Raw genomic sequence first — 13,791 nt, 5'->3', positions numbered from 1 at the left:
CTGCGCCACCAGGGAAGCCCAGAGCGCCAAGTCTTAACCACTGGACCGCCAGGGAATTCCCTGGCCTCCATTTTCATAAACTAGAGATAATGATACCTACCTCGCACACTTATACTGAAAGTGCACTAAAGTAATCTATGTAAAGGCCACACTGGACACTGAGCCCTGAAGAAAGTATCGTTATAATTGACTATCATCTGTAAAATGGGTAGAGCATACCCACCTCCCAGGATCGTTGGGGTCCAAACCAGACGCTGTGTGTGTAAGTGCTGGGCCCTGACTATTCTACGTGCTCAGGGAGCCTGTGATGTGACCCCAGCTGGCCCTAGTGCTGGCGTGGGAACCCAGGGTTTGGCTTGTCTGACGAATGGGGTGGCGGGTGCACTGAGAAGGTGCACCTGAGGTAAGTGTTGGGTGCGAGAAGGTGGAGATTCATGCCAAGAGGAAGGTGCCCGGGAATGGGGCCAGCTGAGCTTTCTCTGCAGCCCTGGGACCCTGTCTCTCCGCAGCTGGCCAAGGCTCACGGCAACGTGTTCACCGTGTGGGTGGGCCCGACGCCCGTGGTGGTGCTGAGCGGCTTCCGGGTGGTGAAGGAAGCCCTGGTCTCCAACTCGGAGCAGTTCTCAGGCCGGCCCCTCACCCGGCTCTTCCGGGACCTGTTTGGAGAAAGAGGCAAGGCTGCCCTGTCTGCGGGGAACGGGGTGGCTGGATGGAGACCGCACTCAGGAGTCCGCTGGGGTGACCCAGAACTGTTAGCAGGGAGGAATCTGCCAGGAGGGCTCGGGTCTCCTCAAACACCGCTGTGCGAGGGGAGGGGCGGGCATGGGAAGGAACCAGCTCTGTGACCGGGCGAGGCAGCCTCGCTCTCGTCCCTCAGTGTGCTCATCTGTTAGATGGGGATAGTGACTGCTCTCGCCTCCCGGGATGTGGGGGAGATTAAGTGAGCCCCACAGCCAAGAGTGCCCAGGACAGCGCCTGGCTCAGCACATGTCCTTCCCCCCGCCTCCTCCCCTCCAGGCTCCGTCCTCCCTTCCCTTCTTTATCTCCTCGTCCATTTCTTGTGGGGACTCTTAAAGGCAAAATCAGGTTGGCAGCTTGGGAGGAGGGCATAGCTGAGCCCACCTTGATGGCACCTGGCTCACGGACCACACAACCCCCAAATGCCCCTCGGTCAGAGCACCAGCCCCGAGCTGATTGGGAAGGCTGCCCAGCGGTCTGCTCTCCCTGCCTGGGTGAGAGCCAGGTGGCCCTGGCCTGGGAGGCTGGGACGGGCTGCTGACTGTCCCCCAACCCGGGCCCAGGGGTCATCTGCAGCCATGGGCACACGTGGAGGCAGCAGAGATGCTTCTGCAATGCTTCGGGAGCTAGGCCTAGGCAAGCTGGCACTGGACCTGCAGTTGCAGGGGGAGGCGGCAAAGCTGGCAGAGGCCTTCCACCAGGAGCAGGGTAAGGAGCGGGCGGGGGCAGGCCCACCCTAATCCCTCCACAACAAACACGCACACTTCTGCAAGGAGGCTGAGCCCTCGGGGTGGGGGGGGAATGTGTGTATAAAGGGGTGGACCCTTTGCGGATCCAGTAGGGGATTTGTGCTACATCAATAAATCAGGAGTTTCTGTAAGGTGGGCAAGTGGGCAGACACAGGCCCAGGAACGTCCAGTCCATTGAGAAGCCTGACGCCCTTCTCTACAGGTGGGGAAATGTCCTCCCTCAACATCTCGAGCCTTTTACACCACAGACCCTTTGCACATGCTGTTCCCCCTCTGGAATGTCCTAATCCACACCCCTTCCCTCCCTGTGAGAAACCACTGCTCCTTTCAGACCTGGCTGACATCACCTGCCTAAGAAGCCCTCCCCAAATCCCAGGCACAGCTGGCTCCTGCATCCTTTGTTCCCAGCTGGGACATACCTGCCCCACGTTCTAGTGTGTTTAAATGGGTCTGTCTCCCACACCTCTCCCTGCAAACCCAGTGCCTGTCACCAAGCCTGGCTCATAGAAGTTGCTCCGTAAGCATTTGCTGAGTGAATGACTGAAGACTGGGAATGAATGAGTGATGCAATGAGTGACCGTATACAGACTGGATGAACACTCAGGGCAGTGCTCTTTTCGCCTCCTCACCCTGAGCCCTGCCCCTCTGCTCTCAGGTAGACCCTTCGACCCTCGGGTACACATTGTCACGTCCACGGCCAGAGTCATTGGGGCCCTCGTGTTTGGCCGCCACTTCCTCTTGGAGGATCCCTTCTTCCAGGAACTGATTCAACCCATCGACTTTGGCCTGGCCTTTGTCAGCACCATTTGGCGCAGGGTAAGCTGGCCCTCGGGGAGGCAGGTGTGCCGACCATTGGACAGCTGGTAGCCAGGGCAGGCAGGGGCCTCAGCCAGGGCATAGCAGGGAGGGTGTCAGGCAGGCAGGAGGAAGGCCACAGGGCCTGATTCTGTGTTCCTCAGGCAGCCTCTGCTCAGCAAAATGACGATTCACAGCATCAAAGTTCCTTTATTGTGGTTGAGCATGGAAGTGTGGGCAGGGAGTAAGAGACAGGTTAAATCCCCTTAAATACAGCTATCTGGGCCTGCGACATCCTAGCTGAGCCCTGGATCCAGTCTCCGCTACTACTGCTTTCATTACTGTCTAGATTACTTTGGGAGTGTGGAGAGTTTCCAGATGACAAGCAGTCCTGGGATGCCCATGTCAGAGGTCCCAGACCACTTTGGTGCCCCCAGCACCATTCTGAGCTGCCCTGACTCAGGGTCAGCACCTGAGAAACCCCTGGGTGGGCCTCTTCCCCCACAGCTATATGATCTGTTCCCCTGGGCCTTCTGCCGCCTCCCAGGCCCCCACCAGGAGATGTTTAGGTTCCAGAAGGCTGTGCGGGGCTATATCTTCTGCCAGGATATCAGCAGACACAAACTCAGGACACCTGAGGCCCCCAAGGACTTCATCAGCTGCTACCTGGCCCAGATCACTAAGGTGGGCCTGAAACAGCTGCAGACAGAGGGAGGGAGGGACGGAGGGGGCTGTCTTCCCGGCTGCATCTCATTTCAAGGCCACGGCCTCAGTTCCTCATCCTGGCCTCAGTTCTTCAGAGCACGCTGAAGCAGCAGCCGTTCGGGTTTTTCCCTCCCTATCTTTTCCCAGGCCAGCGCTGGCTCCTGCAGACATGGGTAGGGTGGCAAGCAGGGGACCTGGCTGATGTCAGGGCAGTTCCCCCCTCAAAAGTCAGTGCAGTCCTGGGACTCAGGCCCTTCTGACCCCAGAGGAGTTCTGGTCCCACAAGTTTAGGGACAGGCCAGGCCTCAGTCAGGGAGATGCCAGGGCTCTGTGAGAGGAGAGCTTCAGACTCGGAGCTGCTCTCCCCACCACTCATCCCCCACCCACCAGGCCACGGACGACCCTGTCTCCACATTCAATGAAGAAAACCTGATCCAGGTGGTGGTCGACCTGTTTCTGGGAGGCACCGACACCACGGCCACTACCCTGTGCTGGGCACTCATCTACATGGTCCAGCATGGAGCCATCGAGGGTAAGGGGGCCGTGGTTATACCCTGCTGACTGCGCCATGCCCATTACCCCTGCTGTGGGCTTCTGGGCTGGAGGAACCTGTCCCTATCACTGTCTTTGGTCTGTGGCCCCAGGGGTGGGTCCTGCTCTCACTGCTGTGGTGTAGGAGGTGTTCATGGCTTTGAATCAGATGGAGGGGCTGGGGGGTGGGGACTTCTAGTCCCACCCTGCTACTTACTGAGTGATCCTGGGTAAGTAATTCAACCACTTAGGGACAGTGTGAAATGAGGCAACATTATTTCACCTATTCAGTAATGATCCAGCACCTACTAAGTGCCAGGCCCTGTGTCAATGTCCACTCAAGATCACAAAGGAAAAAAAGGTGGCTAGAGTTCTCTCAGGGACAAACTGGCCATGACCTAAGTTCAAATCCTGGTTCCACTAGTTTTGTGACCTTCAGAAAAGTACCTGTCCTGTCACAGCCTCAGTTTTCTTGTCTGTAAAGTGGAGACAACAGTTCCTACCCCATAGGACTCTTTGTATATAGAACACTTGGCACATAGTGGGTGCTCAAATCTGGGTCCTAGCCCTTCCCTCAAGTCCCCCTTGGAGGAGCAAATCCTGCAAAATCTTGTTCACAAGCTCTGCCTCAGACAGGGGCTGCCACTGTTGGGACCAGGGGTGGCTGAGGGGGGTAGGGCAACCTAGGGGCGATGAACCTCGGTGACTGTCTCTGGGTGGGGACGAGGACGGTGGGGCGTAGTGGGGAGGTCGGGCTGCAGCCCCTCCCGGGACCCACGCGGAGCCGCCTGCAGAGAGGGTGCAGCGGGAGCTGGATGCGGTGCTGGGTACCTCCCGGGCCGTCCGCTACGAGGACCGCGAGCGACTGCCCTACACCCGCGCCGTCCTCCACGAGGTGCAGCGCCTCAACAGCGTCGTGACCGCAGGTGCCGTGCGCCAGTGCGTGACCTCCACCCGTGTGCACGGCCACCCCGTGCCCAAGGTAGGTGGCCCCAGTGTGACCTCATGCCCGATCCAGTGCCTGCAGAAAGCACCCTTCGCTGGGCTGCCTGCCCAGCACAGCCACCTGCTGCAGCTTCTGCCTGTCTGCCAACTCTCAGTCAATCATCCGTCCATCCATCCATTCATCTCTATCTATGTCATTCCGGATGGAGAGTTATGATTGTGAAAGAATACACTCAATTAGGGATATTTTTAAATGTTCTGTATTGTTCAGAAGTAACCCCTGCAGACAGTTTAACACACCTCTTTCCAATCTTTTTTGTCCGACATTTTACATAGCTGTGATTATGCTGAATATATAACTCTGAATCCTTCATTTCACTTAACATATCATTCTGATTCTTCTACATTACTGGTTCCCAAACTTCTAGGTACACCAGAATCACATGCAGGGCTTGCTAAAATGTACATTGCTGGGAGCCATTCCCAGAGTATTGAGGGTGAGGGCTGAGAATCTGCCTTTCTAACAGTTTCCCAAGTGGTGTGGATGCTTTGGGTCCCGGGACCACATTTTTTTTTTTTTTTTAAAGGATTTTCTTATTTATTTATTTATTTATTTATTTATTTATTTATTTTTGGCTGTGTTGGGTCTTCGGTTCGTGCGAGGGCTTTCTCCAGTTGCGGCAAGCGGGGGCCACTCTTCATCGCGGTGCGGGGACCGCTCTTCATCGCGGTGCGCGGGCCTTTCTCTATCGCGGCCCCTCCCGTCGCGGGGCACAGGCTCCAGACGCGCAGGCTCAGCAATTGTGGCTCACGGGCCCAGCTGCTCCGTGGCATGTGGGATCTTCCCAGACCAGGGCTCGAACCCGTGTCCCCTGCATTGGCAGGCAGACTCTCAACCACTGCGCCACCAGGGAAGCCCCCGGGACCACATTTTGAAAACCACTGTTCCACATCACTCTAAATGGCTGCATAATGTTCCACCAAATGGATGTTTTGTAATTCTTAACCCTTATTGGTGAACATTTAGCCTATTTGCAATTTATGTGCCTTAGGCTTGGTCTGCATTTTGTGTTATATCCTTAGAACTGATTTCTAGTAGACATGCCTGTCTCGTTTCTTTCATTTTATAACTAGGTTAAGAGAACAAGTACTGAATAAGGAGAGATAGAGGAATAAAGGTAAATCGAACTTTAGGTCAAGAACAGCCACTGTATATGTACATAAAACTTGAGTCTGAGCTTCCCTGGATCAAGTCAAAAAAGGAAATCCCAATTAGGTATGGCTCTCATTATGTCATAAAAGGAAGCATGCCTGTATCAGGAAAACTTTGGCTTATCACCCTTCAAGAAGTTATTATGAAGATCATCAATCATAATACCTTTTTGAGGGCCAGTGGACAATGTATTGGGTGGTGCCTTCAGTAGGAGTTTAAAGATACAGAAATATTCTTTCATATGGTAGCTTCTTCTTATCTTCAACCCATTTTAAACAGTGAAAGTTTAACATGAATACATTTCTGCATGGAGTTAAACAAGAGAGTTCAGGTTTGTAGCTCTCTGGTGATTCAGCTTGAAACAGGTTTCTGTGCAGGTTTCTGACATGAACTGGATAACAATATAATAATTCCTGCTCTTTGCCAAGCCTTACTGTTTGCTAAGGGCTTTGAGTCCACTACAGCATTCAGTCCTCACAATGACTGACTGCCATGCAGATCCTAGATAAAAGATATTTATTGAATTAGTTGTCTGTCTCTCTTGCTTTGTAATAAATTACCCCCAAACTTAGCAACTTACAAAAATAGCACTTCTGTGGGCTAGGGATCTGGGTTTCTGTGGGTCAGGGATCTAGGTGCAGCTTAGCTGGATGCCTCTGATTCAAGGTCTCTCATGTTGTTATGATGAAGTTGTTGGCTGGGGCTGCAGTCTTATCTGAAGGCTCCATGGGGAGATTCCACTGTAAGAGCACTTGCATTGCTATCTTCAGGATTCAGTTTCTCCTGGGCTGTTGGCTGGAGGCCACCCTCAGTTCCTTAACATTGGGCCTCTACATAGGGCAGCTCAAAACATAGCGGCTGACCTCCATTAGAGAGAGCAAGTGAGAAGACAGAAGCTACAGTCTTTTTGTATCCTAATCTCAGATGTGATATCCCATCACTTTTGCCATATTCTATTTGCTAGAAGTGAGTCACTAGAGCCAGCCCACCCTCAAGGGGAGATGGTTTTATGGGGAGTGAATGACAGGCATCAAGAATCATTTTGGGAGTGGGGTGTCATTTTAAAGGAAATGTAGCACAGGTGTGTAGGTGGCAAGGTTGCCATTTTAATGAAGATGAAACAGAGTCACTCATCTTGGTGCCTTATGCACGGAGGTGCGCTGTGTAAGACTTTCCTCAGAAAGGGACTTTGGCTCAGCACTGATGCTCCAGCCTGTCTCTGGTGGAAGCCTCAATGGTACCAGGTGGTACACCATGAACACATTGGGGATAGAAGGTATGGGGGCCCAATTTTTTCCATCATGAGAATCTTTGTTCAACTCTTACAACCATGGTTCAGGGCAGGCTTGACAGCAAGGGCCCTGCCAGGATGTGATTATTAAATTCTTATTAATTTGATCAGACTTGAGATTCCTGTCTCCATGCATTTTTCTCTTCATAATAACCCTGTCCTTTAGATGCTGTTGCTACTGTTATTCTTTCTTTTTTTTTTTAACAGATAGCTTAAGAGAGCTCAAGTAACTGCCCCAAACACACAGTTAGTAAGGTACTTAACTGAGTTTCGAATTCATGTCCCTCTGATTCCAAATTTTTTGCTCTACCATACTCCCTGCCGTTCATATTGCTCCAAAAATGCCTCTTTAGGAAGGTAAATGTATCAGCACGTTGGAAGGAGGTGTTTTGCATTGTCTATTGGTCTGCCAGATTGGCTAATACTGAACAGTCCTTGACAGTTTTTGGCCATCAAGTTCAGAGGTTAGACAAATGTCTCCTTAATTGTGAGGATAGGACCATGTCATCAACTCATTTTGCTGTTATCCTGGTAGGAGGGCCCAGGCCCTGGATGTCCAAGAGTTGTTCCAAATTAGGTCAAGTTAAAAAGGAGGGAACTAAGGTTCAGCTCTGTTTTATGTCGTTTGGGATTAAAAATTTCCTTATTAATAGCCCATTCCTGCCAATTTGATTCTAGGAGGTGTTCTGTGATAAGAGCTCCAGGGAACCATTAACAGCCTGGAATCAATATTGAGCTTTTCCAACTTGGGCGAGAGACGTCTCCTGAAAGTAGAATCAAAGCTTGACAGTAGATCATTAAATGTTACACATATTCCTAAATGGTTCTTAACCATTCCATCAGTCGAGTGACAGCGACAACAGCAATGGTCCCTAATACAGAGGTGGCACTTCAAGCCTGTCTCTCTTCAGACATTCTATTTGATTGTAAACTCCATGCTGCCATTTACTGGGAAGAAGTTGGGATAGAATCCCCAGGAGGTATCCAGCAGGCAGATGGCTCTATAATTTGGAGGGGAGGGAGGGTTGCCCTTGTTGTGTGCTGGGTAGGCTATGGTCTGAGCCTGTCCCATGAATTAATATCAGTTAATCACTTTGCAAGGAGTCCAGAACATTACCCAGAACAGGATATAAATAATTCTGGAGGGAAAAGAGCATCTTGCCAGGAGCCTCTGCATCTGAAGGTGATTATTAAGAACTGTTGTAATGCAGAGGTTACTTCATCCCTGGTAGTGAAAATGGAGGGAAATTCCCAGGACAGTAACTAGGAAACAAACAGCTCACTCAGGCAGCAGCAAGAACATGTGCTTCCCAATCCCACTGATTAAAGCCACGGAGTAAAGAGGTCTGGGTGCCTGTCAGTCTGGATGGCTAAGGTCAGGCCCCTCCCTTAAGGTTACAGTAGAGCAACTAAAAAAAAAAAAAAAAAAAAAGAAGAAGAAGAAAAAAGAAAAGTGCCTTCTGAAAGTATTTACATTGTCTGAACTTCTGCATTCTTCACTGGCTTCTCTTTGGTGTGCAGGCTTCAAACTGCTGAGTTTTTAATTTTTAATTTCAAGATGCCTTTGTCAAAACTGAGAATCCTGTGGTCAGTTCTCTAGTCCCCACAGGGGTGACCAGTTTAATTATCTGGTGTTGGTTACTGAGCCACAGGATATGAGGCCTTCCTCAGAACACCTGGAGCTGCACTCCCAGGTCCCAGGTCCATAGCCAACCCCATCCTGGTTCCACTTTGGCTTCCTGGTCAGCGCAGGGCCCACGTGATAAGGAGCAGAAGTCACCAACAGGAGCCTTTGGCTCCTTTCTGCTCCCATCTGTTCAGTCTGATTCTCTTTCCAGTTATTCACTTCTTTGAGGTAGAGTGAGGGCTCGGGTTAGGTTAGGGTTAGAGGTCACTCTCTCCTCTCCCTAATCCTAAGGATTGAAGTTTTCTGTCTCTTCTTCTCTCTGCCTTGTTACTCAGTCTTTCTTTCACTTTGTTTGTCTGCCATTCCATTTCTCCTCTCTCTCTCTCTCTCTCTCTCACACACACACACACACACACACACACTTACACACACACACCGCCAGTATTCATTGCCCTGTGCAGAACTTGGTCCCCTCCATTCATGCCCAATAGACACTGGCCCTCTTCCTAGGAGGCAGAAGCTGAGTCTCTAGCCTGGGCCGGGAGTCTTTAGGATGGAGGTGGGTGCCCCTTAGCCAGGAGAGCATAATGCCCAACAACTTCACTGATGTGAAGGCCTGTCTGCTGAATCTCTTTGAGGCCCCCTGGTCCCAGGCAACTCCCCTGTGCACACCGAGTGTTCTCTGAGCTCATATCAGCCCAGCATCGCGGCTGGGTGCTGGGCCAGCTGAGCTCCCTGAGCCATACCAGCTCCTCTCTGCAGGGCACCATCATCTTGCCCAACCTGGCCTCTGTGCTCTATGACCCTGAGTGTTGGGAGACCCCCCAACAATTCAACCCTGGCCACTTCCTGGACAAGGATGGAAACTTCCTGGTCAATGAGGCCTTCCTGCCATTCTCTGCAGGTACTGGACACAGCACTGGGTCATGGTGGGTGTGACGGGACAGGCACAGGGACAGCTGTCACCCTCTGACCTTTCCTTCTGCTTCCAGGGCATCGGGTGTGCCTAGGGGACCAGTTGGCTCGGATGGAGCTCTTCCTGATGTTTGCCACCCTCCTCAGGACCTTTTGGTTCCAACTGCCAGAGGGGAGCCCAGGGCTCAGGCTGGAGTACATCTTTGGGGGCACTCGGCAGCCCCGGCCCCAGAAGATCTGTGCCGTGCCCCGTCTGAACTGCCCCAGCCCAGGTCCTGGAGAGGAGGGCGTGTGGCCAATGGCAGGGGGTGGGGGCGGTCTGGAGACTTGTCCCCGACAAAGACCTTCCTTAGTCTCTTTTTTTTTTCTTATTCTCTTTTGTTTTGTTTTTTTAAAAAATTATTTATTTATTTATGGCTGTGTTGGGTCTTCGTTTCTGTGCGAGGGCTTTCTCTAGTTGCGGCAAGTGGGGGCCACTCTTCATCGCGGTGCGCGGGCCTCTCACTATCACGGCCTCTCTTGTTGCGGAGCACAGGCTCCAGACGCGCAGGCTCAGCAATTGTGGCTCACGGGCCTAGTTGCTCCACGGCATGTGGGATCTTCCCAGACCAGGGCTCGAACCCATGTCCCCTGCATTGGCAGGCAGATTCTCAACCACTGTGCCACCAGGGAAGCCCCCTTAGTCTCTTTTGGCTCCTGAAGAGTTGAAGAACAGAGGTTCACCAACTCAGCTGCCTGTGGTTCCCCCTAACACAGGCTCTGATGAGTGACATTGGAGAGTAGACATATTAAGGACTCTACAAAGGTGGCTCAGTTTTGGTAGCTCAGTTCTTAGGATTTTACAAGGTTAGTTAAGAGGTTTGGCCTTGAATCACTTCACAAGATTAATCTGGGGAGTCAAGCCTCACAAGGTGGCAGCTAAAGAGGTTCAGAGGGAGAGGAATTTGAGAAAAACCATAAATACAGTAATGCATCCGAATACTATCCACGCTGGCCCCTGATAGTCCAAAAACTGGGAAGCTTATTTTCTGTCCTCTCCTGTCCTCTACTGACTGGAGGTAAGAAGTGCAGGTCCTTGCCAACACAGGACAGGGAAAGATCTTCCCGAGTCTCTGTATCAGGCAAAGCCCGCAAATTAGGATGCCCCAAGGTTTAAAACACCATGTCTCCAGACAAGTCTTGCTTATTAAAAAAGAATAACTTGTGTTAAGGAAATTCAAATTAAAATCAAAATGAGATACCACTACAGAGCTATTTGAATTGCTGAAAACAAAGCCCTGAGCCCAAGTACTGGAATTCTCACACAGTGCTGATGATGGGAATGTAAAATGGTACAACCACACTGGAAAACAGTTTGGGAATTCCTGGTACAATTAACATTATACCATATAACCCAGCTGTCTCACTCCTGGTATTTAACCAAAAAAGATGAAAATATATGTTCACAACAAAACATACTATCTGATTCCATTTCTGTGATACTCGAAAAGACAAAACTATAGGACATAAAACATAACTGGTGGCAAGGTCTAGGAGTAGGGATATGGGTTGACTATAAAGGGACACAAGGGAACTTTCTGGGATGATGGAAATGTTCTGTATCTTGATTGTGATGGTTACACAACTGTATGTGTTTGTCAAAAATCATTGAACTGTATACTTAAAAGGGTGAATGTTATTGTGTATAAATCATATCTCAGTAAATCTGACTTCTAAGAAATGTCTTACCTTTCTCCTTTGAGTTATTTAAAAGATGTACCTATGAATTGTAAACAAATAGAACAAAGCACAGATGTAGAAAACAAACTTATGGTTACCAGGGGATAAAGGCAGGGGAAGGGATAAATTGGGAGATTGGGATTGACATATACACACTACTATATATAAAATAGATAACTAATAAGAACCTGCTGTATAGCACAGGGAACTCTACTCAGTACTTTGTAATGGCCTGTATGGGAAAAGAATCTAAAAAAAGAAAGCGTGGATATATGTATATGTATAACTGATTCACTTTGCTATACACCTGAAACTAACACAACATTGTAAATCAACTATACTCCAATAAAAATTAAAACAAACAAACAAACAAAGGGTGTCACTCATCATCCCCTTATACAAAGGGTTAAGTCGCAACCCACTTACCAGGGGTAGTGTAGTCACCCATGACAATGCACTCTGAGGGGAATTCAGGATGGAAAAAACAGGACGAAGTGTTCTGTATTTTGGGTATAAAGGCCCCTAGATAGTTAAGATGCTTACCTCAGGAAGAATTTCAATGACCCCCAGGTTCTTGCATTTTCCTATGCATAGATAGATAAGCACTAAAATCATTAACTTTGTGATTAGCAGTAACCTTTTTTATGCTTAACTACATGTATTTTCCACCAAAAAATTCATATACATACTGGCCCCTCCCCTACCTCTTTGGAGCAGTTCCTCAGGGCTCTCTGAGAGGCTGTCTCCCGAGCTACAGTCCTCAGTACAGTCCCTGAATAAAACTGAAACTCACTGCTCTTAAGTTGTGTGTTTTTTCAGTGGACAGAATGAACCAACATTTCTAATTAGTAGGATATCAGTCATTACTGTGATGAAATAAAATTCATACTTTACAGCAAGACAAGAACAAATTTAAACAAAAATTTTCTTTGCCGGTTTGGGCCTCCTCCCTCCCCTTTAGTGTGTGTCGTGCATCTGCGTTAACCAGACCTCCTTAGGAGATAACCTTCCTTCTTAATCTCATAAGGGGCCATGATGACACATGACCCACTACTCGCTTTATACATGCAGATCTGGATTGTGTAAATTGTCAGTAATACGTCATTTGATGTATATTTGTCTCAAAGACTTACATAACTGTGCTTTGACCTCTAATGGGTGGAACAGTCCTCAGAGCTTTCTGAAAGACTGTCTCCCAGGTTGGAATCCTCAGGTTGGTTCCAATAAAATTTTCCATTTCTTTCTTAGATCGACTATTAATTTTTTCATTCACAACTGCTACACTGAGCTGGGAAAATTCCAGCCAGAAATGAGGAAACTTGTATTAATTAGCCTCTGGCCTTTTTGTAAGCAAATGTACAGTTCTTCTAGGCTTTTTTTTTTTCTTCTTTTTTTTAAATTGAAGTATAGGGCTTCCCTGGTGGCGCAGTGGTTGAGAATCTGCCTGCTAATGTAGGGGGCACGGGTTCGAGCCCTGGTCTGGGAAGATCCCACATGCCGCGGAGCAACTGGGCCCGTGAGCCACAATTACTGTGCCTGCGTGTCTGGAGCCTGTGCTCCGCAACAGGAGAGGCCACGACAGTGAGAGGCCCGCGCACCGCGATGAAGAGTGGCCCCCGCTCGCCTTAACTAGAGAAAGCCTTCGCACAGAAACGAAGACCCAACACAGCCAAAAAAAAAAAAAAAAAAAAAAAAAAAAATTGAAGTATAGTTGACATACAATGTTTCAGGTGTACAGCAAAATGATTCAGTTATATATGTGTGTGTGTATATATATATCTATATATATATATTCTTTTTTAGATTCTTTTGTGAAAAAAGGTTATCACATTATAGGTTATCACAAGATATTGAATATAGTTCCCTGTGCTATACAGTAGGTCCTTGTTGTTTATCTATTTTATATATAGTTGTGTGTATATGTTAATCCCAAACTCCTAATTTATCCCTTCCTCCCCCTTTCCTCGTTGGTAACCATGAGTTTGTTTTCTATATCTGTGAGTCTATTTCTGTTTTGTAAATAAGTTCATTTGTATCATTTTTTTAGATTCCACATATTAGTGATATCATATATATGTCTTTCTCTATCTGACTTCACTTAGTATGATAATCTCTAGGTCCATCCATGTTGCTGCAAATGGCAATATTTCATTCATTTTTATGGCTGAGTAATATTCTCTTATAGGCTTTTAGAAATCTTGAAGTTTTCTCACAGATACCTCATTTTCTGTGTGGAACCATACCCAGCGCCTGGGGAGTCCAGAGTGGGGCCCTCTGGGCAAGCAGGGTACCAGAAAGCAGCAGAAAGCCTAGGGTTCTCTTGCCTGGGTGATCCCCTCCCAGGGCTGGCAGCCTTTTGTGACCCAGGCAGGCTCTAGTGTGGAGAAAATAAAGTGGGCCCTAATTCAACTACTTCTTGCCTCACTCTCCTAATCCTCTGTCAATTCTCTCCCTGTTAGAGCCCCTGTGGTATAATAAGAAATGCATTTGGTCTCTGTCCCTTGTTCCTGGCACAAAGCTCCTCAAACCCTTGGAATTTCCCAAGCGACAGGAGTGCCTATAG

General features: G+C 48.9%; 1 protein-coding gene across 1 annotated transcript; it reads left to right on the top strand.

The window, feature by feature from the left end:
• The first annotated feature begins 1,160 nt into the window (after positions 1–1,160).
• LOC103007461 (cytochrome P450 2J5-like) lies at positions 1,161–13,791 on the top strand. The gene is made up of 8 exons (XM_057544922.1): positions 1,161–1,446; positions 2,143–2,303; positions 2,583–2,966; positions 3,378–3,519; positions 4,313–4,500; positions 9,357–9,498; positions 9,587–9,781; positions 13,688–13,791. The coding sequence occupies exons 1-8, from the start codon at positions 1,161–1,163 to the stop codon at positions 13,789–13,791; spliced, it is 1,602 nt and encodes a 533-aa protein (XP_057400905.1).

The sequence above is a fragment of the Balaenoptera acutorostrata genome, chromosome 4 (genome assembly GCF_949987535.1).
Source record: "Balaenoptera acutorostrata chromosome 4, mBalAcu1.1, whole genome shotgun sequence".
Taxonomy (NCBI): Eukaryota; Metazoa; Chordata; class Mammalia; order Artiodactyla; family Balaenopteridae; genus Balaenoptera; species Balaenoptera acutorostrata.
This window is presented reverse-complemented; position numbering and strand designations above follow the sequence as displayed.